This window comes from Gymnoscopelus microlampas (assembly GCF_963454915.1).
Source record: "Gymnoscopelus microlampas genome assembly, chromosome: 10".
In the NCBI taxonomy this organism is placed as follows: Eukaryota; Metazoa; Chordata; class Actinopteri; order Myctophiformes; family Myctophidae; genus Gymnoscopelus; species Gymnoscopelus microlampas.
The window spans coordinates 14623482-14649791 of record NC_139947.1 but is presented as its reverse complement, the minus strand read 5'-3'; the positions used below and the strand labels follow the sequence as shown (position 1 = coordinate 14649791).

The 26310-nt window shown below is 42.5% G+C and overlaps 2 protein-coding genes across 4 annotated transcripts in view; both read right to left on the bottom strand.

Annotated features, from left to right (window-relative positions):
- Positions 1–26310, bottom strand: part of LOC311052848 (protein bicaudal D homolog 2-like) — a 424382-nt gene that overhangs the window by 228818 nt on the left and 169254 nt on the right. The gene's annotated exons all lie outside the window — the stretch shown is intronic.
- The window catches only part of fgd (faciogenital dysplasia), a 96153-nt gene continuing 81702 nt past the window's right edge, over positions 11860–26310 (bottom strand). For 2 of the 3 annotated variants that reach the window (XM_084068072.1, XM_084068074.1), the window contains 10 exons: positions 25273–25419; positions 24184–24276; positions 23398–23477; positions 22944–22974; positions 22453–22581; positions 20174–20227; positions 17615–17716; positions 17157–17234; positions 16750–16893; positions 11860–13123 (listed from right to left, as the gene is read on the bottom strand). In XM_084068072.1, coding sequence (XP_083924198.1) covers positions 12863–13123; positions 16750–16893; positions 17157–17234; positions 17615–17716; positions 20174–20227; positions 22453–22581; positions 22944–22974; positions 23398–23477; positions 24184–24276; positions 25273–25419 — 1119 coding nt within the window. In that variant the 3' untranslated portion in view covers positions 11860–12862. The remainder of the gene's footprint in view (positions 13124–16749; positions 16894–17156; positions 17235–17614; positions 17717–20173; positions 20228–22452; positions 22582–22943; positions 22975–23397; positions 23478–24183; positions 24277–25272; positions 25420–26310) is intronic. The other variant, XM_084068073.1, reaches the window with a different exon arrangement.

Here is a 26310-nt window from a genome sequence, read left to right as displayed (position 1 = left end):
AGGCCTACATACTGCATATCAAACCCCCTCACCAACACATCTGATTTAGCTGCAGACTTTTCTGAAAATGGCAACACATGCTCTAGAATTACAGACTGATTGGACGCAGTGTCCCTGATGATACTAACAGGTACCTTTGGGTCTCCCTCTGTTAGAGAGACAAAACCTTTCATTAGAAATGGCTGAAAGTCAGGGTCAGGAACGCGCACCGGCTCTTCTGAAACAGAAGGCAACGGAGACTCACTTTTAATCAACACAACTGCTTTCGGTGGTTGAGACTTGTTTTTGAGAGTGTAGCATTTATTTATGGTATGACCAAGTTTTTTGCAATAGCTACAAGTTGGTCTTTCCTTAGCCCCCTCCCCACTATCTGACCTTTCTGGCTTCTCCTCAACCTCCCGTTTAGCAAATGGGACAGACGTTTTTGGGGAAACATTGTCTGAGTGAGAAAAGTTAGGTTTACGCCATGAGGAAGAATAAGAACTTCGGTCCGAGGACAAAATAGTCTTCGCAAAACTGTCCTTGTGGGTGAGCACATACTCGTCCGCAAGGACAGTTGCATTTGAGAGAGTAGAAGCCTTTTGCTCATTAACATAGGTTGCAATCTGGTAAGCAATTCTTAAACTCTTCTAGTAGGAGGAGCTCACACAACTGATTAAACTCTGTGACTTTTGATGACTGACACCAGCGGTCAAACAAAGCCTCCTTCTCCCGACCAAACTCTGCAAATGTGTGACTGTCTGACTTCTTGTACCGGCGAAACTTTTGCCTATAGGCTTCAGGAACCAATTCAAATGCTCTGAGCACTGCAGCCTTGACTTTGTCATAATCGAGACTATCACCTGGTGACAAAGATGCATATGCCTCCTGGGCTTTCCCAGTAAACACGCATTGCAGCAATAATGGCCAAACCTTTTTGGGCCATTTCAAGGCATCAGCCGTGCGTTCAAACAGACCAAAGTAATTATCCACATTTTTAACATTAAATGGAGGAATCATTCGAATGCATTTGTTAACATCAAAATCAGATTTAGTACCACTTGAATGTTGTGGGGGCTGGTTTAGCTCTAACTCTTTCAGGCGGATTTCCTTTTTAGTCTGCTCTTCCAACTCCATCTGCTTAAACCTCAACTCCTGCTCTTTAAGTTTGAACTCTTGCTCTTTAAGCTTGGCTGCTGCTGTCCTCTCATTCTCCTTGTCCTGCACATCTATTCGGCGCAGCTCTAGCTCTAATTCCAACCTCCTAATATTCTGATCAGGAGCAGCCTGTTTGGCCGGTGAAGCGGCTATACCAGGATCTGGCAACATGCCTTGCTCAAACAATGCAGTATGCAATTCATGCTTTACAGTTTTCTTTGCTTGGGTCTTTGAGACCGTGACCTTGTAGTGATCAGCAATAGAAATTAAATTATCCTTGGTACATTTCCTGAATGCTTCCAGGGAAGGCTGTTTGACAAAATCTTCCAGCTTAAACTCCATTTTGAAATTTACTTTTAACCTTTCTGTATTGAAACTTTATCGCAAAGCGACAATAAACAAGCGAAAAAATTGCAAAAAAGCAATATTGGCCTAAACCACAAAAACGCTTGAAACAAAATACAAAATAGGCAAACAAGCCAACGCTTGATGAGACACAGAACCAGCAAGTGAAAAACACTGCCCAACACAACACTCAGCAAAAGTGGTGCCTTAATAAAGTGGTGTGTACAAACTTGGGTCTACCAATGCAAACAACAAATCTATCAGAAACTCAGTAGTCATAAGTTAAATTAACTTATTGCTGATGCAACTGATATACTTATTATTATTAGTAGTATGCAAACAAAAGATAGCCCAGACTAATTGAATTTAATGAAGGTGGACAAAATAAATCCAAATCTTCAAATTAAATGTGCACACCAACAGTTCAACTTACTCAACTAGAGAAAAAAAATAGTTTTGACGAGCCCCCATTATGTTACGGTCTCCACAAAGTAATATGATAAACCAATGGCTCGAGGTGGAGACCCCAACATAAATTGGACACCAAACAAATAGCAAAGATTTAAATCATTTTATTTAACTCCCACAAGGGAAATAACAAACAATATGAGGAATACTTTACCAAATGAATGAAGGAACCAAAAGGAGGCCTGGAGATGCCGGCAAAACTAAATAGAATGGAGGGGGGACCAGGCCACCCCCTATAGGGACGCCGAAGCTGCTCCCCCCTCCCTACCTAACAAAATAGCAATACTAAACTAAAAACTAAACGAAAACAGGGAACTGCCGGCCATCTCCAGGCCAAACTAAAGTAACAAACTAACTTAAAGAAAAGGCTTTATAGCCAAACAAAGGAGAGCATGGGAACTGGTGTGTTGCTGGGTCTGTGTCTCCAGAAGAACTGAATGTGGCTGGCTTTATAGTGCCTTGATTGGGGCGGCGGCAATCACCGATCAGCTACAGGTGTGCCAGCCTGAGTGAGAGGAGAGACAGTGGAGTTTAGTGAATGGTTGAGTCAGTGATTGAATGAATGATACATGATATGTCATGGCCACACGCAACAGTTTCGGTAAAATAAATTTTACCGAAACGAAAATTACCAATCAACTCTAAATTGCCTGAAACGTACTCCTAACAGGTTTTTGGGGGGACGATTTTGGCCTCCACACTTAGTGATTTTTTCGGATTTAACTTTTGTTTCGGTAAAATAAATTTACTAAGTCCAGAGCTCGATGAATGTTAGGGACCAAAAAAAGTCACTACAAAGTACTACCAATCAACTCTAAATTGCCTGAAACGTACTCCTAACAGGTTTTTGGGGGGACGATTTTGGCATCCACACTTAGTGATTTTTTCGGATTTAACTTTAATTTTGTACCCTTTTCCCTTCTAATATCCATTGCCATTGACAATGCATTGGGCGCTTAAAGTCAAATATTTCAAAAACTACAAATCATTTCAAAGTAAAACATCTCAAGGATGCATGTGAATGAGGTTACTAGGCGTAAGTATGTAGTTGTAAGCCTGCCTTTAAATGTCCATTGCCGCATTAACAATGCATGGGGCGCTTAAAGTTAAATTTTTGAACTGTGAATGGAGTTTCTAGGTGAAAGTGTTTTTTTGAGGTCCCAAAACCTTCCATCCGCCTCCATTATAAATCTCTGAACTTTTAAAGGAGTACAATTCTAAAACTATGCAACATTCAAAGATTCCTTTTCAGGCAAACATGTCCACAGTAAGATGAACATTTTAAAGTATGAATGAGGTTACTAGGCGTAAGTATGTAGTTGTAAGCCTGCCTTTAAATGTCCATTTTACTTCCTCGTATGATTCCGGGGAGACATCAAAATTTCACTTTTGGGTCTTGAGTCGAACCAATTACGCCCGCGGAGACATTCAATTTCTCTTTTGGGCCTTTAGTCTTGGGACTCAAGGCCCAAAAGAGAAATTTGATGACTCCTGGGAGTAATTGGTTCGACTCAAGACTCTTTTGGGTCTTGAGTCTTGGGACTCATGACTCAAATCCTGGCTGGATTTGAACCGGGATCCTTCTGGTTGCAAGCCCTGTATCTAAACCACTGCACCACAACGGTTCATTTCATGCTGTCCACGCGCGTGCTGTTCAGTGAAAGGTTAGATAAAGCTAAAAGCCCCAGATAAAAGTTGGAAAGATGTCCCTGCGGGATTTGAACTCAGGACCTTGTGGGCGTAACCCTGTATCTAAACCACTGCACAACAACGGTTCATGCTTGTGTTGTTCACTTGCGTGCTCTTCAGTGAAAGGTTAGATAAAGGTAAAAGCCCCAGGTAAAAGTTGGAAAGATGTCCCTGCAGGATTGGAACTCAGGACCTTCTGTATGTAAGGCCTGTATCTTAACCACTACTCCACCATGGTGCATACTTTCTGTGGTCTCTTGCACGCTCTTGCGTGAAAGATCAGATAAAGGTGCAAGTCAGGTAAAAGTTGAAAAAATGTCCTGGTTGGATATGACTCTGTCATGCAGCAAAGGATTTCGGGTCGGATTCAACCCGGGCTGGCTGCAGAAACATGAGTATGCTTAAACATTTTGTTGACATAAGCGATGCGATGCATTGTGAGCTTTATTCTTTATTTTCTAAAGATTCTGATAGCTAGCCTAATGAAAGAGAAACTGTGGTCATAATACTACGCTGTTACAGAAAGTAGTTGAAAACTTCACAGCCACCAATTATTTTAATGTAATGATCCAAAGAGACAAATGTAGGCTACTTGATCAAACAAAACCTTGCATAGGCTACAGTTGTTTTGGTTGATTAAAACTGCTACTGCTTCTCAAACTAATAAATGAATGACGGATATTAATTTGAATGACATTACTAAACATTTCTCTGTTTGCTCTCAATGAAACAATTGATCTATGGGTGCAGAGTAAAAATGATGGTTTTAAAGAATAACCTAAATCTCAGTAGTTGTGTCATAATGAACTGATCATCAGTGGATGTATCTAGTAGATTCAGTCGTTCTGTCAGCGTGAGAGGTGTTTGCAGTGGATTTTCATCGTTTGACCTGCCAGCTCTCCATTCAACATCAAATATTACCCAAAAAAAAAAAAGTAATGGCTGGTAGGGCTCACTTCTCCAGTAGATATGACAACCTTCTTAGGAACAACCTTCACTTTATTAACTTCAGCTTAGCAACACAACAACAACAGGACATGGAAAACACAGCGCACCCTTTTCCACAGGAACTCTCAATCACACTGCACAGCATCCCAACTTAAAGTAACATTCCTGTCCCACAACATAACCCCAAAGCATTCCCATACTCAATTACACACAGTCCTAGTGTACCACCGGGACGCTACAATATCTCATGAGTGTGAAAGGCCTGGTGGCACAAGGGTAAAGAGGAGGCTACACAAGCTGAAGGTTACTTTTCGGCGAGGAGCATGGAGCTAGCTCACCTCCCTCCTTGTAGAACCTTCCAGTAACATATTGTTGTTATTGCGACCTTAGGTCGCATTTACTATAGAAACCTGCTCCAGGTGTCCGTGCGTCACCCCGTCACTCCGTCACACACGTCCCGTCACTCCGTCACACACGTCACACTTTTGCCCTGCTCATATCTCCGCACCCGTTGCCCCGATCCATGCCAGATTTTGCACACACACTCCTTACCTGCCAAACTACACCCTCCAAGGACCCCCGGAGCTCCAGGGACCCCCAGCTGCCTCGGGGACCCCCAAGTGTAAAAAATGAGCACATGTGGACAAATTACCAAATGACCACCCCAACGGGGCTGCTCACGGGGCATTCCCGGGGACCACCCACTCCTGGTGCTCCAGAACGGATGCAAAAGTGGTGGCGCCCCCAGTGGAGGACCCCCTGCCACTGCAGCTCACATAAAATTCCGTAACTCGGGCTAGGAGCGTCCGGGAGAGCCGCGGCCGGTACCTATTCGTCCGCCAAGGCAACGCGGACACCCCACCCCTAATTTTTCACATGGCCCTCTTCTAGCGCCACCTTCAGGCCGCTTTTCACAACACATTTTTGCCCACTACTCCTACAGTTTTGCCCCTAAAAACACGCAAATTGCTACACACTACACAGTATGACTACACTCATGTCATCAACATGCCTGCCACCACATTTCTTAGACCACCAAACAAAACTATACATTGCCCACACAACTAGGAACCAATCGCCGTTACAGCCCTCTTCTGTATACATGTGACCTACGGTCGCTTATCTCCCGATTAGGGAGTCTTACTGGTTATTATTTGTGTTAGTTTATGAACCAAAGTTATAAATGAAGAGGTAAATACCTCTGACCTTCAATGTTGAAATTAACAGCAGTGGACTTTACATGTCACACCTGAGTGTCACATGAGGGCCTGTTGAGTGATTGGGTCAGTTAAGAAGCTGAGAGACAATGGCTATTTTCTGAGAACAGTGCTAGACAGTGCTTCCACTTTTAAGTCAATACACAAGTCACATGATTAATCAACAGAAGGTTACACCTAGCCTGGTAACCCCTCCTCCCTCCCCTGGAAATGGCATTTATATTTTATTTCAAATGCAAATGAGAGTACCAGGCTAGGTTACACCCACATGGGTAGACCAAACCCATATAAATGAGAATTCTCACTAACATTGACAAAGTGTTCTACGCATGCATCAGTGTTACTAGTATGGTATATCCAGAACTATATCATGTATTATTGGTTAATAAAAGTATGAGGTTTTCAGGTGAAAGCTGTGACCTTTTGGAGATGAGGCTGAGAAAGCAATGTTTGAGTTTGCATTTTGATTTAAATCAGTCACACCCTGAAGATCCTGCCTTTTGTCCTTGAACAGGAGATCCCAGGTCTTGATGTGAACTACAACAGTCCCTCAGAGAGCTTTTGGCCAAACCTATTGTTTTCACTGAATTAATTAAGATAGCTTTGTCTGTCTTTGAGAAACTGCAAGCCACACTCAAAATTCACAGGTTTCTCTCAGTGTCACAAACACACATTTAACTGCAGTCTACTTAAAGCTAAATTGAATTGATGTATTATTCTTATTTCTTGGTAAAAGCTTATTTTGTTGTAAGTACACAAGTGTGAACAAATGTGGTTGTGGAAGAAACCAGTTAGTTGCATGTAAACTTTTCTTCTTGACTCTAAAGAAAATGTTATGTACTTTTGAATCATCTCGTTTTGTTTAACTCATTCATACAAGGTTGAATACATACATGTGTGGGCTTTTATTGAAGGTAATAAGATGTTAAACAATGATTTCATAATATGAGCTTGTGTAAAAGTATAGTTTAATAGATAAGGGTTAAAGTAAATTGTCACTTGTTTAAATATAGGCGGAGGCTAATTCCTTGTGCTGACTGAGAAAGGCTGGCCAAGAAGCCTTTTGTTTCTAAAAACCTGTTTTGTGAGTGGTCAAGAAGGAGTAGGATGGTCCTATGTGAAATGTCAGTCTGTATACATTGTAATGTTGTTGTGATTTAAGTACACTCTGTGGATTGGCTATGCAGGTGTCAACGTCTGTGGAAATAAAAGTATTTCTGTGGACAAACCCTCTTTTCGAACTGGATCCTTGTTGTATTCTTTCACTCAGGGAATAGTTATGGAATAGTGTTTTTCCTGTTTGATCAATGGACCAATATACGACACTAGTTACCACGGTGTTATTGCTGCATTAGTCATTTTCCATTGAGAACTCCGACTGGCTAACGGTACGTAAATAATTGCACGACAAATGTATTTGTAGTAGTTATATATTGCAGTTATACATTGCATGTCAGTAATTATTGTTATGTTTCTGTGTTTGTATTACAGGTTAACATTCTAACAGTCTAACGTTCTATGAACTAGAGAAGTGTTTAGAGGTGTGTTTGATTTGTGTGTGTGTGTGTGTGTGTGTGTGTGTGTGTGTGTGTGTGTGTGTGTGTGTGTGTGTGTGTGTGTGTGTGTGTGTGTGTGTGTGTGTGTGTGTCTGTCTCAGAGAGAGACAGACAGACAGACAGACAGACAGACAGACAGACAGACAGACAGACAGACAGACAGACAGAGAGACAGACAGATAAATAACATCTCTTCTGAAAGGAGAGTAGAGACAGACAGACAGACACACAGAATATACATAACATCTCTCCTGAAAGGAGAGACAGACATACAGACAGATGTTGCACTGGACGGTGACCACAGTGAAAGGAGGCCCAGAGAGAGCGGGTCATCCAGTTGTAGCAGTGGGACACAAGGTGTACTCCTTCGGCGTGTCCTACGTGGAAAACGTGGACCACGTTGACATGCACGTCTTCAACACCGTGTCCTTGCGCTGGAGGGAGTTGCCCCCGGCTGTGACAACTGAAAGAGGAGGACGCCCCCATGAGGTTCCGTCCATGCGCCGCGGCCACACCGCCGTGCTGATAGAAGATGTCATCTACATCTGGGGAGGGTTTAGTTTCGTCTACGCCCCCCACAGAGTCGAGCTCGGCAACGCGCTCTATGCGTTTGACGTCGACGCCCACAGATGGTTCGAGCCCGAGGTTTCCGGGACTGTTCCGGGGGCGAGGTACAACCACTCAGCCTGTGTCTTGGGGAAGGTCATGTACATCTATGGAGGATACAACCGGCTGACTGGATACCATAATGACATGTACAAGTTGGACACCACCACAATGGTCTGGTCTGTAGTTAACACCAGAGGCTCCCCGCCACCTGCTTTACAATGCCACTCTGCCACCATGATCGGTACAAAGATGTTTATATTTGGGGGCAAAGGGGTCCAAGGGAACTACTACGACAACACCAGAGTGTTTGACACAGAGACCAACAGCTGGCTGAGCACGCCTTCTGCGCAGCATCTTCCAGAAGGACGCGCCGGTCATTCAGCCTTTGCCTACAACGGAGAGCTGTACGTATTTGGTGGCAACGCCTTTAGTCGGATCTTCGATGATCTCTGCAAGTTCAATCCAGAGACCTTCTCTTGGATGAAGGTTGAGACCCCGGGGAGTGGGCCATGTGGGATGTCTGGGATGTGCTGTTGCGTGGTGGGAGATCGTATCGTCCTCTTTGGAGGCCACAGATGCGATGACCTGTACACCTTAGACTTAAATCCTAGTTTGAAAATGTTCTGCAAGCTAGCAGTTACTCGGTACGGTCTGGAGCAGTCAGGACTACCACGGGACATCAGGTGGGAACTGGCAGCCATGACTACCAACAGCAACAGAAAGAATGACGTGAGCATGCGATCCACCTACATACGTATACTCGCTGTCAGCGTCCGGTGGATCTTCAGTCAGGTAAATGGTAAATGGTAACTGGTGCATTTATATAGCGCTTTTATCCAAAGCGCTTTACATAGATTGTGCATTACATTCACCCATTCAGACACACACACATTCATACACCGATGGCGGAGGAAACCATGCAAGTCACCAACCTGCACATCGGGAGCAATTAGGGCTTCAGCGTCATGCTCAAGGACACTTTGACACTAACTCTGGTGTGTTGTTGTTGAAATGTGCTATACAAATAAACAGTGGTGGGTGGAATGTAACCAAGTACATGTACTCAAGTACTGTAGTTGAGTACACTTTCGAGGTATTTTTACTTTACTGGAGTCTCAGAGGCAAATATTGTACTTTTACGCCACTGCAATTATTTGAATAATGTAGTTACTAGTTACTTTGTAGATTTTGATTATTATTACAAAACACGCATTAACATCTTCAGCCCTACTGTATATGCTTTGGATATTTCATGCGACGCGTTGTGAGCTTGTAGATCTGCTATTTTCAAAGGATTTTTATACATGCTGCATAATTTGTACATTTACTTTTGGTACTTTAAGTATATTTTGATGCCAATATTTTTGTACTCTCCCTCCCTGCTAATAAACTTGCCGTGCCTGTGATTCACTGTGATTTTTTATAATACATCTTTCAATCTGGTTGACTTCAAAAGTTGCAGTCTTTTAGAAACACTATAAAATCAATAAATGTGTAATACTGTATATGATTATTAATAGTGACATTATTGGTTCCATTTGTACACTCTGAGTTACATCGCTGTGAGGGTCCATTTGGAACCCCCTCAAGGAACACTGAGGGTCCCTGGACCCCACTTTGAGAACCATTGTCCTAAATTACTCACTGGTGTCGGATCGACTTTTACACAAGTTGTGGGTAACGGAATCGTCACTTAATTAATGTTTTTTAAATGGCATCTAAGAATCGATAAAGATCGTAACAATTGTGATCTCATGCTGAATCTTTTTCCCTCCCTTCCCTAGCATTTTATAAAAAACGATACATTCAATATAGTTTTCCATTTTAGCTGCATAAATGTTTTCAAAACGTATCTTTTAATAGGAGAAATTAAAGGTAGGGTAAGTGATTTACTTTTGTTAAAATAAGTGTAAAATAGCTCTATATTCTGATAGTACTCATTGCTATAGAGTGTTTGTTCAGTAAAAGGAGTCTTCCATGTCTCTCCAGCTCTTAAACAGAAAATGCATTTTCAGTGCTCTCTCCTGATTGGCTTAAATGTTGTCACCCAGTAGCCTACGGTGGGTTCTAACGTGGACCGGGCCAGATTCTTGTTAGAATCTGGGGGGCAAGTCTATTGAGAATTACCATCAGCGTTAATGCAAGCCAGAGAAACGTGAATAAAACACAATATGCAAGTATAGTTGGGTTGTGGCCCCTCTGGCCCCCCACCAGCAGCCGCTGGTGCCTGGCAAGAGAACCGGTTTGACGGGGAAACCGTTTTTTAATGGCCACACATTAACAATTCGGCCGAATGCAAATAAGCCCGATTTGAAAACAAAGGCGAATTTCTGTTGGCAACAACAGAATAGGGTGAGGGGTGCTAATGTTATGATGTTGATTTTTTTGTTTTTCTTTCCCCTGGGGGAGCAGAGTTTTATAGACCGGGCCTCTATGACGATACGCCCTTGTTGTCACCTACCTGAAATTGTATTTATATTCTGTTTACTAAAGAGCTGGAGAGACCCCTGTGACCAACAAACGCTCTAGCAAGGATTACTATCAGAATATAGTACTTTAACCTTTTAACAAAAAACAAAACAAATTACCAAAAAATATCACTTACCCTACCTTTAATAAAAGGATTATGACAAAACATAAACCTAATTACATATGCAGTGTCTCGACTGCCATCTCCAACCAGGAAGACAACCTTGGACAAACAAAATCATGGCTAAATAAAGTGTTACTGTATTAATCAACTTAACAGGATCATCATTTAGCCAATAAATTCATAACACAAAAAAAAAAGTACAGTGCCGGTGTTGAATGCATGGTGGGTGTAGAAAGCCATTAATCTGATTGGCGAGTAAGTATATTAAATTATGCATTCATCTTATAAAGTATGTAAAACATTTATTACAACATCTAATATGCAGGTTTTATGATGTGCCTGCATATATGTGCAGTAAGAGAGAGAGAGACTCACAGGACAAAAGGATGCCATCTTGGTGTGGTACTGAACGTTCCACACGTTTGTTTGTTTATTTATGATATGCTTGACAGCTTTTTCCAACGGCGCACAATCCAAGTTAAAACACTCAATACTGACTTTGCTCACTTACAGTACAACAAGGACGCATTCTGGAGCGAAAGGGAGAGGGTGATGAGCTTTAACAAGGTTTCAGAGCACCGTACATAAATATGAGTTGAATTTACATGCACAGAGACGATCGAAGGATGATTCCTTAACTTTGTTTAACCACTTGAACCCTAGCGTCCCGTTTCCGGCACGTCATATTAGGCGGACATTCGCTGAAAATAGCAGATCTACTGTAGATGCACAATTTTCTGAGAAGATATTTGGTGTGTAGAGGGGGAAGAAAAGTAGGGGACCAGCCAAGTATGGACCACTGGGGAAGCCCAGCGAGTGAAGTATATAGGGTTTAAGTGGTTAAGTTGGTGCTGATAGGTGAAGGAGTTAAAGGCATAACAATTTATTTCACTATGGTTGTTTTTTACAAGCAGATGAATAGTTAATACAATTGGGAACCTAGGTGGAAAGGATTTGAACGCAGTGGTTCGCGATAGAGCCCGACCAATGCATTTTCTTTTTCGCCGACCTTTAACCGCTTTCCATCGGCCGACCCTGGGCCATTCAAGTTAAATGTTCTCAAACCCTAAATCAATTTTGTTTTACAAAAGCGTTCAAAACAACGGTCGGTAATCGGTGGTCTAGGAGGTCTCTCCAAATCTGGGACTGGCATTTGACCCAGAAATCTGGCATCATCATCGGTCGGGCTCCAGTTCACATTTAAAACCTGAACACGGTCGTCTTCTAGCTGTCATCCTGGCAGGGTTAAAGTAAGGGCGAGGCTCACAATAAAACTATATCGGGGTGGGGGGGGGGGTTATATGATTAAAGGGGAGGGGTTACGACTATATAAGTGACAGTGGAGCATGGGGTGGCCAGCCACAAGCGTACGTCTCTTTTACCTTCTTAAGTTAAAATGTCTTTTTTTGTCTTTGTTTTCCATACAACACACTATATAGTTTACATACTGTACAATCTGTGTCCCGAGCAGGGATGAGTGAGGACAGCCTAACTTATGCCTTATCACTGAACATCGCTTCTTTGCGGCAAGCGACACGCCGCGCAACTAAGTATAAATTAGGCTTAAAAGAGAGAGCGGACACTATCATTCAATACTGGAATTATACACAGGAGCAACATGCACGATCACATGCACACGCGCACGCACACACACTCACACCCAAATGCACGCACGCACGCACGCACACACCCACACACACACACACACTTACAGACGCTCAAACACACACTCACCCAAACGGGGAAAGGCAGACACACGTGGGGGTTAATGCTTGAAAACACAGTCACATGATGTATACAAGGTACTTCATCTTACAAATAAAAACATCCCGACGGGAGCCATCTTAAAAAATGTCCTCTTGGTCTAGATAGAATACAAATCACACATCTCCGTTCCTATTGGACCACGGCGACAACACCCAGAAATAAAACGCTCATAAAACACGACCACTGTGTGTGTGTGTGTGTGTGTGTGTGTGTGTGTGTGTGTGTGTGTGTGTGGTGAAGAGAGGCAGAGAAGCCAAGCGAGAGACTGAGGAATACAGAGAAAGAGTGAGAGAGAGAGAGAGAGAGGGAGAGAAACAAGAGTTGTGAGTGGTCATGACAATAGGGATAAAGTGGCACATACAGGAAGTAATAAGTGGTCCGTTCAAAAGAAACAAAACAAAAACGACAACAACAAAAAAGTGCGAAGGTCAAACGAATTCAAGTAATGTGTGTTCTTCTGTACACAGGCAGAGGGGGGGGAGGGGGTGGGCGGGCGGGGTTCAGAGAGTCCGGCGGCCTTCCGTGCCGCTACGCTATTGGCTCTTCCTGTGCTCGGCTTTCACGCCTAACAAGGACGTGTCCGTGGCCGTGGCTTCTCCGCGGGCGGCTTTGGAGAGAAAGTCGAGCCACTTGGCCTGCTGCTCCGCGTCATGCGCGGCCAGGAGCAGCGTCTGCTGCTGGCCGCTGGGAGTTAACCGGAAGGCGTGTTTGACCTCTGACTTGTCGTTTGGCGACGGCGGCACCGCGGCCACCTCGGCCCCCGACAGAGGGACGGTCCGTGAGCCCTTGGAGTCCTGGAGAGTCACAGAACAGAACAGAGATAAGATAAGAAGAAGAAACAAATAAAGTGTGCGTTGTTTTATTTTCTATCAATTACACACCCCATGAAACCCTGAATTCATGGAGATTTTCCAGTTTTTGTCGCATTCCTAAACCAATAAGTTGATGACTTTTAGGAATGCGACAAAAACTAAACAAGACATGACTCAGTCATGTATACCAGCTTACTATCTGTTTTCTCTGATTTGTCTCGCAGAATCTGGCAACACTGCTAGTGGCTCCCCATTGGCTTAGACCTGTTGCTTATTTCTCTCACATAATCTGGCAACACTGCCATAGAGGCGAGAGGCGTGTCTAGTACCATATAGCTTGGGAGTTCATAGTATGGGAAAGTATTCCCATTGGCTTAAAGGGCAGCAAATTATGAAAAAGTGTCTAGAAAGGGTCTAGAAAGTGTTGACCTAACTCAGTATCTTCTTAGACAAGCGTGCTTTGCAAGCTGGTAAAATCTCCATGAATTCAAGGCTTCATAGGATGTATAATAGGGCTGGCAAAGTTTGCTTGGGTGGGGGAGTGGTTTGGGGGGCGTGGCCAAGATTCACCATGTTGGTTGGGTCACTACCAGTCTACAGACCCATCCAACAGGGTACACTACTATATCGCTTGTACACACAGCGGCACATCCAATGAATTACATCAACAATGTTAAAAGCCAACTGCAAAAACAAACTTTCAAATGTATAAAATGTATAATCATTTGAAAATAGCAGATCTACAAGCTCACAATGCTTGTAGATCGGCTATTTTCAAATGGCCGAAATGTATGGGCTGAAGTGGTTACTGTATGTTTTGTAATAATCAAAATCTACAAAGTAACCACTGTAAGTCAACGTCACATGAAGATGTCTTTTATTTGAAAACAAGGTACATTTACAGGTTACTATGTGTATAAAAAAGGAAACTCATCAGGCTCAAAGAGGAGTAAAATGATCTCTGCCCATCCATATTATAATGTGATCATTAACATGTGAGGCAACTGGTGACCTGAGCCATCATCATCAGGATTCGGTTATATTTGCATTGAATGAAAGCACTGCATAATGATAGAATGGCCTATGCATTTTAGCCATGTGAAAGAATGCGGTTCTATTTGCATATAATCATTTTATGTAGAAAGACTATGTATTTTATTTGAAAACATGTACAGGTTACTATGTACATAAAAAGGGAACAGATAATGTATCTACAGAGCAACCTCATGTCTGCTTGTACTATGCAGAAGGGTACTATTAAAAACTGTTTCAGAAGTCAGAACCACGCTGGGTGCACAAGTTAGTCAGATCACAGCACGCTCAGACAACTTAGTCAAGGATTGTCATGTCCTGCCCACTCCTGGTTTATGCTAGCTTGATTTTCAGCCTGTTTGGAACCAGGCTAGGTGTATGCATCAGAGTGATGGGTACCCTACCATTTAATAGGTACTTGTTGCGTATAGTAGTGCCTATAACCCTCTCTACATGGATCCTGAGGTGTGCTATCTTGCGTGTTTCTTCCACATCTTTTTCTGTCATCTGGGCTGTCAGACAACCAAGCCAAGTCTCTTTGTTACATCGGGAGACCTGGCTGGCTTCCATTTGGGAATGCGGTGAAAAGTTAGTTTGTTGTCCATTTTATCCCCTTTATTCTCAACTCGTCGATGGTGAGAAGCTGTGGAACAGTTTTCATACAACAATTCATTCCCATTTTGGCGAAACACTGCTGAAAGAGCACCAACTAGCAGGCTACTATTAGTGAAACTCTGAGTGAAGGGAGATGTCGACCCCACCAACCGGGGGCGGGGCTAGCCGCAGCCGGGGAGTGACATCAGCCTTGCTTGCCCTATTGATAGAAAATAAGTACTTTTTTGGGTGAACTACTCCTTTAAGTGTTGGAACAGGTTTTTTTTTTCCTATTTCCTGAAAAGTAACCTTTTTGGACATGCAAGGTTTTCACCCGACAACGCCGATATGCTTTGTTGGAAAAAAAAAAGGATTTATTAATTGAATACTTTACAAGACTGTTAACAGTACAGGTAGTTCAGTCAAAGGTTTTGCTATAAGAGGATAACTCAAAAAGCACAAGGGGCTTGTTTGTGGTCCAGTACAAGATCATGGGGTCAACATTCTGAGGATAGAAAAAGCAATAGATTTTCCATTTGCATTCCCAGCTCACTGGCTGCATCAAACATTATCGTCTCTGTCGGGCGTAAACCTCATATGTCCAAAACGGTTACTTTTCAGACTCAAATAAAAAAATGGCAGATCTACAAGCTCAAAACGCGTCGCTTAGCACCGCGTTTCGAGCTTTGCTATTTTTGATACTTTTGTGTGAGGCTGTAGTATGATCAAGTAGGGCATTCATTCACGAAAAAACACAAAAGGTTAAAACATGGAGGTTTCTGCCGGACAACAGCGTTATGAGACATACAAGGTTTGCAGCCCGACAGCGGTGATAAATAAAGCCTTTCCCAATCAGTCTCTCTCTGTGTAATCAGGAAATGTTCATTGAACCCTCATTAATGGTAATCCTTGGAGCAGCAGCTTTCTGGGGGACATTGGTCTTGAGGCTCTAAATGACGCAGGCACAATTAACGTTCTTTCTCCAAACGAAAAGCTTTCCAAACACTGATTGCTAAGGGAATCTTTTTTTAAGCGATGGTGTTGTCCGCAATCTCCCTGCTCATAAAATGGTTGTCTTCTAATGTGCTGCTGAGCAGGGAGTAAAAACAAGATTAAATATAATAATATTGCACATTTTATAAATAAAATGTTTTCTCAATCTTTCTGTGAGGAATTTGAATGAGCTCTACTGTCCGTGTTTATAGGCCTGTCACAATTATTACATAATTGCCTGATCGCAAATTGTTTGAGATGCTCGCAATAATTTTTGCATAATCTTCATAATTGTTTCCAAGTTGAAACATTGTCATTCAAACGTTTTCAAAAATAGTGGAAATAGCAGATATACAAGCCCACAACGCGTTGCATCGTGAGCTTGTTCATATTTTCAGTGTAACATTATCAAATATGGCCTATTTTATGTCCGAGTAGCTCAGTCGGTAGAGCTCTTGCCTTTGAGAAGATCATGGGTTCGATCCCGGGCTATTTCCAATTTCCAATAATTTTACTTCTACTCCACTACATCTCAGAGGCAAATATTGTACTTTTACTCCACTACAATTATTTGAAAGCTTTAGTTACTAGTTACTTTGCAGATATAAATTATTACATTATAAAACATACATTAACCACTTTAGCCCTGTTTTATACCTAGGCTATTTGATAATAGCCGATCTACAAGCACACAGATCTGCTTGTAGATCTGCTATTTTCAAACATTTTAGTACTTTTACTTTTGGCACTTTAAGTACATTTTTATACCAATACTTTTGTACTTCTACTCAAGTAAATTATGAATTCCTGACTTTTACTTGTAACGTAGTATTTCTTCATTGCAGTATTGGTGCTTTTACTTAAGTACAGAATTTGAGTACTTTTTCCACCACTGCTCCCATGTTCTTGGCTGATACCGTCAATGAGCCTCTACTTACTTCTTAAGCCTCTCCCGTTCCTACTAAGTGTCATGATGGTGACAGTCCTACCTGTCCACCGGCGTGCAGACAGAGCACCAGAGGTTCCGTCTTGGTCACCGACGCCCACACTTTGGTCCAGGAGTTCCTGCTCTTCTCCTGCAGGTGGAGGTTTCCGCACAGCAGGTAGCTGTCCCCTGTCACCGCCGTCTGTCTCTGAAAAGGGCCAACAGTACCGCCGTACAACATTACAACCAATGGACAAGTCACGACCACATCAATATGTGGGACATCCAAGGCTTTGGTATTGATTGTGATTTGTTTACCAATACTGACTCGGTAGGTAAAGCCAAAATTCTAGAAGCCAGCTTCATGGATCACCATGGACTGTTTCAGCTGCTACCGTCTACACTAATTGTCTGTTATATGTCTGCCTGTTACGCACGCACGCACGCACACACACAGCACCCATTTCTCACCTCAGGGGCAGCTTCGAAGCACTCCGGACACACTCGACTCGTCTTGTCCAGAGTCTTGGAACACTTTGCACAGATGGCCTGCAGGGGGCAACGAGAGAGAAACAAAGAAGTTGAGAGACCTCATGGTGGCTTGCAGTTTGGCCAAAATACTTTTTTCGTTCCGCAGGGACTTGCCACAGATTACAAACACAATTTACAATTTAGGGTATTTAGCAGATGCTCTTAATCCAGAGCGATTTACAGTAAGCAAGGAAAACACGAGGTAATACATCAAATGCATAGGAATAGTGATATAGGATCAAAGGTAAACCCAAAGAGAGTTTGAAAATGTGATCTTAATTGCACATATGTTTTATTTCACACCTGCTTTGGCAGTGTAAACATACAGTATTTTTTGTCATGCCAATAAAGGCTCTTTAAAATGAATTGAATTGAACTTGCAGCGATGTTTGACTCACCGCTCCACAGGACTTGCAGTGGTGTTTGCGTTTGGTGAAGTTGAAGCTCTCGTTGCAGCCTTTACACGTCTGCTTCTCTTTGTCCTTCTTCTTGGAGCTCTTCTGCACAGAGGAGAGAGACAGGAAGTCATGTCACACTCTGGGCAGGAAGGATTCTTCTCCTTTTGTTGCCCTTTTGTTTGTCTGTCTGTCTGTCTTTTTCTATCTTCCTTTTCCGTTAACTTACCCCCCCACACCAACACTCCTGACCCCCTGACCTTAACCTTAACCACGTTCAACCTGGCCTCCCTATTTTGGGCAAGTCATTATAGGCAAAATCCTTCCAAAGATGGCAAAAATAGCAGATCGCGAGCTTGTAGATCGGCTGTTTTCATGCGACACCATTGCACGACAAACTATAAAATAGTGCTAGTGTTTCTATTTGTCTGTTTTGTTTTTTCTTTGTGTTATTGTTTACTGTCATTTTATTTTTATCTTGTGATATTGTTTTATTGTGTTGTCAATGTCTTGTTTTTAAAAAAAAAGAAATCTATGGAGAGCTGTAATGTTATTGTTAAATTTCTCCCCAAAAAAAAAAAAAAGAGAACAACAGAAAAACACAAAGTGAAATCATAGCAAGGTGACGACGGCAGCCACCAGATGGTTAGTGCAGATGCATTGTGGGAGGAAGTGTGAAATCTGTGCCATTGTTGTGTTAGATTTCCACTAGCAAGACAGACGGAGCGTGAGGTGCCAGTAACACATAATCACAGAATGTCTGTCTTTATAGAAGACAAGCTTTTCTTTCTGTCAATTGCAGTGATTCCCTCTAGAACAGTGATACAGATATATAGTTACTCTACAGTAAGTATACTGTGTTAGTGCCATTGATCCAAGCCAGAACACAATCGATTGATTGACCATTGAAATGAACATGCTCTGAAAATGCACGCGGCCCACCCATCTGACCGGTCAGATGGGTGTTTTGTTTCTCAAATGTGATCTTTAGGACTGACTGTCCACACTGTTATTTGCAAGTGATCAAAATGGATTTGTATATTCAGACTTTGACCTAGATGTAACGTAGGCATGAATTTAAGGCTTTAAATGTATATATACTAATGCCACTGCTGTTGTACCCTGCTGGCTCACCTGCCAGTGAGCCCCCCCCCCCCCCCCCCCCCCCCCCACTGGGAGGTAGCAGATAGCAGATATACAGATAGCATATTTACAAGCTCATAGCGCGGCACCGAGTGCCACGCTATGAGCTTGTAGATCTGCTTTTTTTTTTTATCGTGGAAACTTCTTTGAATATACGTTTTAAAACAAACATCTTTAACTCCAATCTGTGCTTCTGGCGGTCCCCAGAATGGTCCTTGACATTAAAAAGTATATATATACTATAAATATACTGTAGCAACATACGTTTTTCAGAAAACTGTTAGGATTTAGAAGATATTTGTAGAATTCCCAGAAACAAAGAGCTTAGTTACAAATGTTTGCTTTAAAAAATATATATTCAAAGATTTGCACACATTTTCAAAAAAAATCCAAAATAGCAGATCTACAAGCTCATAGTGCGGCACTCGGTGCCGCGCTATGAGCTTGTATATCTGCTATTTTTTAACAGCCAAAGAAATCAAAAAATGACACAGATTTCCCGGTCTAAATGGGTTAAGACTCTAGAGATGTGAAAAAAGATCTAAGATGCCGTGCACGATTCTGCATCGATGCAGTGACGTGACATCATAGATTATAGCCTGTTAACGTTCACTGTTGATTTTCCAAGTACTTTCGGAAGGCAACGTCGCGTTCAACTGTCTGCGATGCCATGTTAGCGAGAGGGACCGAGGGAGGCTTGAAAGTCATAAAGCCATTAAGTCATAAAACGTCGGCCAGTGTTTTCAAAGCGGACAATCTAATCATCTGTGATTTACAACGCCGTTCTGAACGCTCACAATACACTTATGAGAAGGTCTGCTATGGAGAGGCAAAAGGGTCGTATATCACTTCACTTCATCTCCTGGCCGGCAAAGGCAGCAGGTACGTTTGCTTACATTTGTACTCTCAGAGACAGAGCAAAATGAACACTGTGCACTGTGAGGTTTTTACTGTGCACTGTGAAGTGCCCATGTCTTACTACAGCTGTGAAAACCTTTTCTTATATATTATATCACAGGCAGCACCGTCGTAAGGTTGTAATACACCGCTGAAGAATGTATGTTTTGACTGAATATTCTCACAATAGGTAGGCTAGGCCATTTGTTTCATTTGGTTTACAAATTACAGCACTTTATAAACAAAGGCGTTCATAATAATGTATTAGACTGCTTGTATTAACTGATGACAAAAATGGTCTTATAGCAGTAATAGGCCAGCAGAAAATATAGTAATATTAAATATAAATATAGTAAAATATTGTAGAATCGAGAGTTCATTCGTTAGCAGGTGAATCGTAATCGAATCGTCAGGCCATTGAAGATGCACACCTCTACTAGACATTGGCATTTTACCCCTGCGCCACCGCAGAGTCAATGCTGTATAAATATATCGATTGATACTTTCTACAGGGCAACTTACCCGTTCATGCAGCCGTTCACCATCTGAGTCAATGGACGTGTTGCTCCAGGGACCCTGCAGGAGGCGAAAAAAAATATTATATATATATATATATTATTGGGGCTTTTCTGCCTTTAATTGGATAGTACAGTTGAGATAGACAGGAAACAGGGAGAGAGAGACAGGGAGTGACACGAAGCAAAGGAGGTCGGCTTGGGAATCGAACCTGCAACTCGCTGTTAGTGATGTGTCGGTCATGATCGATCCGTTCATAAGAACTAGTTCTTTGCCGTGAGCGTGAACGAACACGTTCATGACTCGAAACTGTTGCGTTCACGATTTCGTTCATGCCCCCTCCCCCTCCCCCGCACACCGCTCACACGACATGCGGGCTGTTATTCCTCCCGCGACAGATAGACCATCAGACAGACAGAAAGCTGTGCTGTAGAGTTTTCCAGGATAGACATGCATGCGTATTGCTATTTGAATTGAAATAAAGGTAGCCTACTGTTGTTCCTGGACAAAAGACAGATAGTGTTAGCACCACATTTAAGTATCAAAAGAAATAAATATGCATGGTCCTAGACAAAGGACAGATAGGTCAATTAACACGTTTTAGTTTGAGTAGAAGATTAGATTAGATTAGATTAGATTTATTGGTCCCCGTGGGGAAATTCGTCTTCACTGACTGTACATTACATAAAAAGACCATTACACATCACACAAGACAGACAACAAGCAACAAGACAACTGGTGTCAATAGGACAGATTTTTCAGCGGGGCCTTTTGTTCAGGACCTCGATAGCTGCAGACACCAGGCTTTTCCTAAAGCGGGCCCTGTTAAACGTGAGTGTTCTGTACCTGCGCCCTGAGGGTAGGAGATTGATGAATTTGTTGAGTGGGTGGGTGGTGTCTTGAACTATGGAGTTAGCTATGCGTGTGATGGATCTATTGTTCAGTTCTGTGAGGTTGGGTGTAGGGAGACCGATGATTTTAGCAGCTGTATTGCAAATAGTATGCTACAGCTACTATTCATGAAGTTAATAGTAGGCTAGTTAAAGACATGGTTGGAAATCGATAGTCATGTGAGTGTACTGACTTGGGCTGCTTTGTTTAAATTATTGTTATAATAAATAATTATCGACAAATAAAAATAACTTTACATTATATATTGCAGTAATGTATTACTTCTATACATTATATTACAAAGAAGATGGTGCAATTAGATTGTGAATGACAGTGCTGTGTTTCTGTACAGACTGTGCAGTCATGTCAGTGGGATCAGATGCACACAGTTTCATGCAGTTACCGTTTCGCATCGCATACGCGCCACCTTACCCCTTATGTCTAAACCTTTTAGGCATATTTTACTATTTTGAAAAACGTCGATGTAGATTGGCTATTTGAACTATTTTTAAATGTTTTTCAAAATAGTAAAAAATGCCTAAAAGGTAGGGCCCTATGTGTGGTATGCGCCTCATTAGGCCATCGGCACCCCTGCACTGCACTTTCACATCTCTACCACAAGGTGTCAGTGGGCCTCCAGCGAGGCTGCTCCTCTGGCTTGTATCAACACGGCTGGCGGGCGTCCAGCGTCACACAAGCCCAAAGTGGGTCAGAACACATCCATAGAGTTGCTCTGTATACAACTGTGTGTCAGGGTTAGAACCCTATTAGGTCATGACAGAGTTCTGGGAAGCTCAAGCTTACTGTGTGAATGTCACAGCTTCTATATGTAGGTTTAGTCATGTCTCGCTATAATAGTACTCACTACATTTGTGTGAGTAATATAGCAAGACGTCCATTGATGGTGAGTTGTTGTATGACTGACTAATGTCGTTCCAGGATGATCCATGAATGAATGAATGAATGAATGAATGAATGAATGAATGAATGATGAGTGAGTGAGTGAGTGAGTGAGTGAGTGAGTGAGTGAGTGAGTGAGTGACCGAGTGACCGAGTGACCGAGTGACCGAGTGAGTGACTGAGTGAGTGACTGAGTGACTGAGTGAGTGACTGAGTGACTGAGTGACTGAGTGAGTGAGTGAGTGAGTGAGTGAGTGAGTGAGTGAGTGACCGAGTGACCGAGTGAGTGAGTGAGTGAGTGAGTGAGTGAGTGAGTGACCGAGTGACCGAGTGAGTGAGTGAGTGAGTGACCGAGTGAGTGACTGAGTGAGTGAGTGAGTGAGTGAGTGAGTGAGTGAGTGAGTGAGTGAGTGAGTGAGTGAGTGAGTGAGTGAGTGAGTGAGTGAGTGAGTGAATGAGTGAGTGAATGAGTGAGTGAATGAGTGATGACTGACCGACAGACTGATTAAGGGACTGACCGGTGACTCAGGCTGGTGGTCATCCTCACGGGAGAAGGAGCTGTTGAAAGCTTTGTTGAAGGTTTCACTGTTCTGCTTGTGACGCTCGATTGTTGCCGAGATCTCCTACAGGAGGGAGGAGAGAGATGTAGGAGAGAGGAGGAGAGATGAGAGGATGAAAGAGAGAGGAGGAGAGAGGAGGGGGCGGGGGGGGGGAGTCTTTAATCTCCAATCATCCAAAAACACAAAATATACTCTGAAAGCCCTCGGTGCAGCATGTACGGCCCATGGAGGCTTTTAATCAGCTTTATTCAGCTGTTATGAGCTAAACGACACAATAATGAGAGGCTTTATGAGAGAACACAATTCACAAACACACACAGTGTGAGAGCCTCTCTAATACCAGTCTCTAAAAGAGCTGTGCGTGTGCGTGTGCGTGTGCGTGTGCGTGTGTGTGTGTGTGCGCGTGTGCATGGCTGCATGCGTACCTGTATCCAATCTTCCATTTCCTGCGCTGTCCTATAAAGCAAGTAAGAAGAAAAATAATTCAGAATTCATTTCACAACAAAATCCAGAGTGATAATTTGACTCTGAAAGTGTAAACAATAAAGTCTTGTCAGAATTAAATGAACACGTACATTCCTTAACCAACAATGGTGATAAAAAAAACATCTTACATCTACAGCAATGTAATTGAATTCAAACAAAGTAATAAATCGTCGCTGTCGGGAGGAAACCTCATATGTCCAGAACTGTTACTTTTCAGGATGCAAAAGTAGCAGATCTGCAAGCTCAAAACGCTTTAGAGCTTGCACATCTGCTACTTTTGATGCTTTTGTGTGACGCTGTAGTATTCTGATCAGGTAGGGCATTAATTTACGAAAAAACACAAAGAGTTAGAATATGGAGATAAGAGGTTTATGCAGACAGTGGTGGTCCTACCTGGCCTGTAGCTCCAGGGAACGCCGCTTGCCGATGATGGTGAACGTGTGAGCGAGGTTCTGTTTGGAGTTCTCCTGCACCTGCAAGAGACAAGAACCCAAAACACCTTCAATGACGTTTCCATGCATGGTCGCGTGCGGGTGTCGGCCTCCGAAAAATGTCAGATCTACAAGCTCACGACTTGTCACGTTTGCAACAAATGTAGATCGGTTGTTTTCGGTGCGTAACACCCACACACAACCATGTATAATTAATCATAACGTAGGCTCAATGCCCTCCCAGAGAACAAGCATGCAAAGAACAAGAGATCAAGGGGAACTGTACTCTGCAAAATTTCAGAGTCTTAACCCATTTGATCCGGGAACGCATCTGTGTCACTTTAGATTTCTTTTGCTATTCCAAAATAGCAGATCTACAAACTCATAGCTATGAGCTTCTGGGGGTCCCTGGAACAAAATATTTGGAGATGGGGGGCGTACGCGGACAAATACATATCATTTTGGGTGGTCCTTGACATGAAAAAGAACCACTGATCTATCAACATACGTTTTTTTTTCAAAAACACTGTTAGGATTTAGAAGACAAAAAATTGCAGATCTTCAAGCTCATAGCGCGGCACTCGTGCCGCGCTATGAGCTTGTATATCTGCTATTTTTGAATAGCCAAAGTATAAAATATGGATAAAGTGGTAACACAGATGCGTTCCCGGTTTGAATGGGTTAATTTAACATAAATGTAAAAATTGACCCGTAAAGGTCCAATGTACGGCAGTGCATCCGTCCGTACCTCCATGCCAGCGATGTCGATCCTCTCCCTGACACTGAATTTCTGTCCGATCAGTCTGAGTTTAGGAACGCAGTAAAGCACCATGTTGTTGAACTAGACCAGAGACACAAAGACAACACAATCAGTTACATAACTTTAAACCTTCTCAGGTTCATAGTTTCCTACAGTGGTGAAAAGTAACCAAGTGCATTTACTCAAGTACTAACATTTTTTAGGTATTTTTTACTTTAGTTGAGAATGTAAATTCTTTCTTTTTTTCTTCTTTTTTTATCCCACAATTTTTGTAACCCTTTTTCACCCGGTGCCAATTTTCGAAGTGATCCTGAGCGCTACACTCCCCCCAACAGCCTAGGGAGCCCAGGGCCGAGCTCATGCCTCCTTCAATGCATGAGAGCCAACTGACCTTCTTATCACCTGCCAGGGGGGAGTTTCCCCGGTAGGACGTAGCGCGTGGAAGGAACACGTGCCCCAGGCACCAGGATTACTACGTGTTTTTGTGAGGGTATTAACTACCATAGGAGACACGGGGAGAACATGCAAACTCCACACAGAGTAGGCCCTTTCGCCAACCCTACCGAATCTTTTTCAATGCTTCAATACTTCTACTCCACTATATCTTGGAAGCAAATACTTTGATCCACTACTTAAAGATTTGATCCACTACAATTATTTGACACCTTTAGTTGCTTTACAGCCTGGCCCCAGGCTAGTTACTTTGTATACTAACATTATTATATAACATACATTCACCAATTGAGCGCTATTTGAAAATGGGCGATCTACAAGCTCACAATATGCCCACGATGTGACACGTTGTGAGATTGTAGATCTGCTATTTTCAAAATATTTTGACACATTTTTTAAAGTTTTGACTCTTGTGAATTGGGACATTCCGTTTGGTACTTGAAGTATATTTGGATGCCAATACATTTGTGCTTTTCCTAACGTAAACCTTTGAATACGGGACTTTTACTAACGTAACAGAGTATTTCTACATTGTGATATTATTGCTACTTTTAGTTAAGTAAAACACATCTTCTTCCACCACTGGTTGGTTTCCAGCACATGACTCCTGTTTAAACTTCTCACCACGTAGAGGTATCTGTCTTGTGCTGTCCCATTTTTGGCCGACATCTTCTTGATGTGTCCCTCTTTGATGAGCTCGTTGGCTGGGTTTACGATGTCCTCCTCTCCCCCTAGCCGCTCGTAAACCTCCAGCAGTTTGTTCATCTTCTCCTGGACAACATCAAGCAAAACAGGGGCCATCCCGGTTAACACAAATGAGTGTTTCTCAGACTTTACAGATTTTACAGTTACAACTCCTGCATGCTCATGAATTATGTTTACATTAGATGCTACATTTTCACATTTTTAGATGTTGACGCTCAGGAGAAAGAACTAAATGCACAGCACCGTTCCTTTCTGGCACCTTCTCTCTCCCCTAACTGTTGTGTGTTTATAGTATACTCTGTAAACATTACATTGATTTATTTTATTCCCTCATTATTATCAGCCTACTGTCTTATTTGTTTTTGTTTAATTGCAAGTATTACTTACACTGCTGCAATATCTGAAGAAGAACAGAAATAGCTTTTACTCTACTTACTTACTGCAACAATAAAAAAAAAAAAACTTGAACCTTGGCTGTATGGATGGATGCACTCAGATGAACAAAACTACCTTTACGCCACTAGAGGGCACCGTGGTGCTCTCATGATTAGCTAAGATCTAATCATGAAACTTCTCCTCTATTGAAGCAGTGTGTGTCAGGCAGAAAGCAGCATAATGTTCTGTTTCTTAACAGACTGATGCAAAGTTTTATCTGCTCTACAGTTTCAACATCGATTGAAGGATGTGAGAAATAAGAGCAGAGGGAGAGAGGAAGGGGAAGAGACAGTCATTAATTCAGTCATTCTGGCCGTCTGTCGCATTCTGGCCAGTGTTGCCCGATTTTGCGAGAGAAATAAGCAATCAGGTTTATGAAAACAAGCCCAAAAGAAGCGCCTATAGGCCACATGAGCACTTGAAATCTATATGCATCGGATATTTGAAAATAGCTGATCTAGAAACATTTTAACAACACAAAACTGGTACGGGGGTCCCTGGCACAACATATTTTTAGATGGG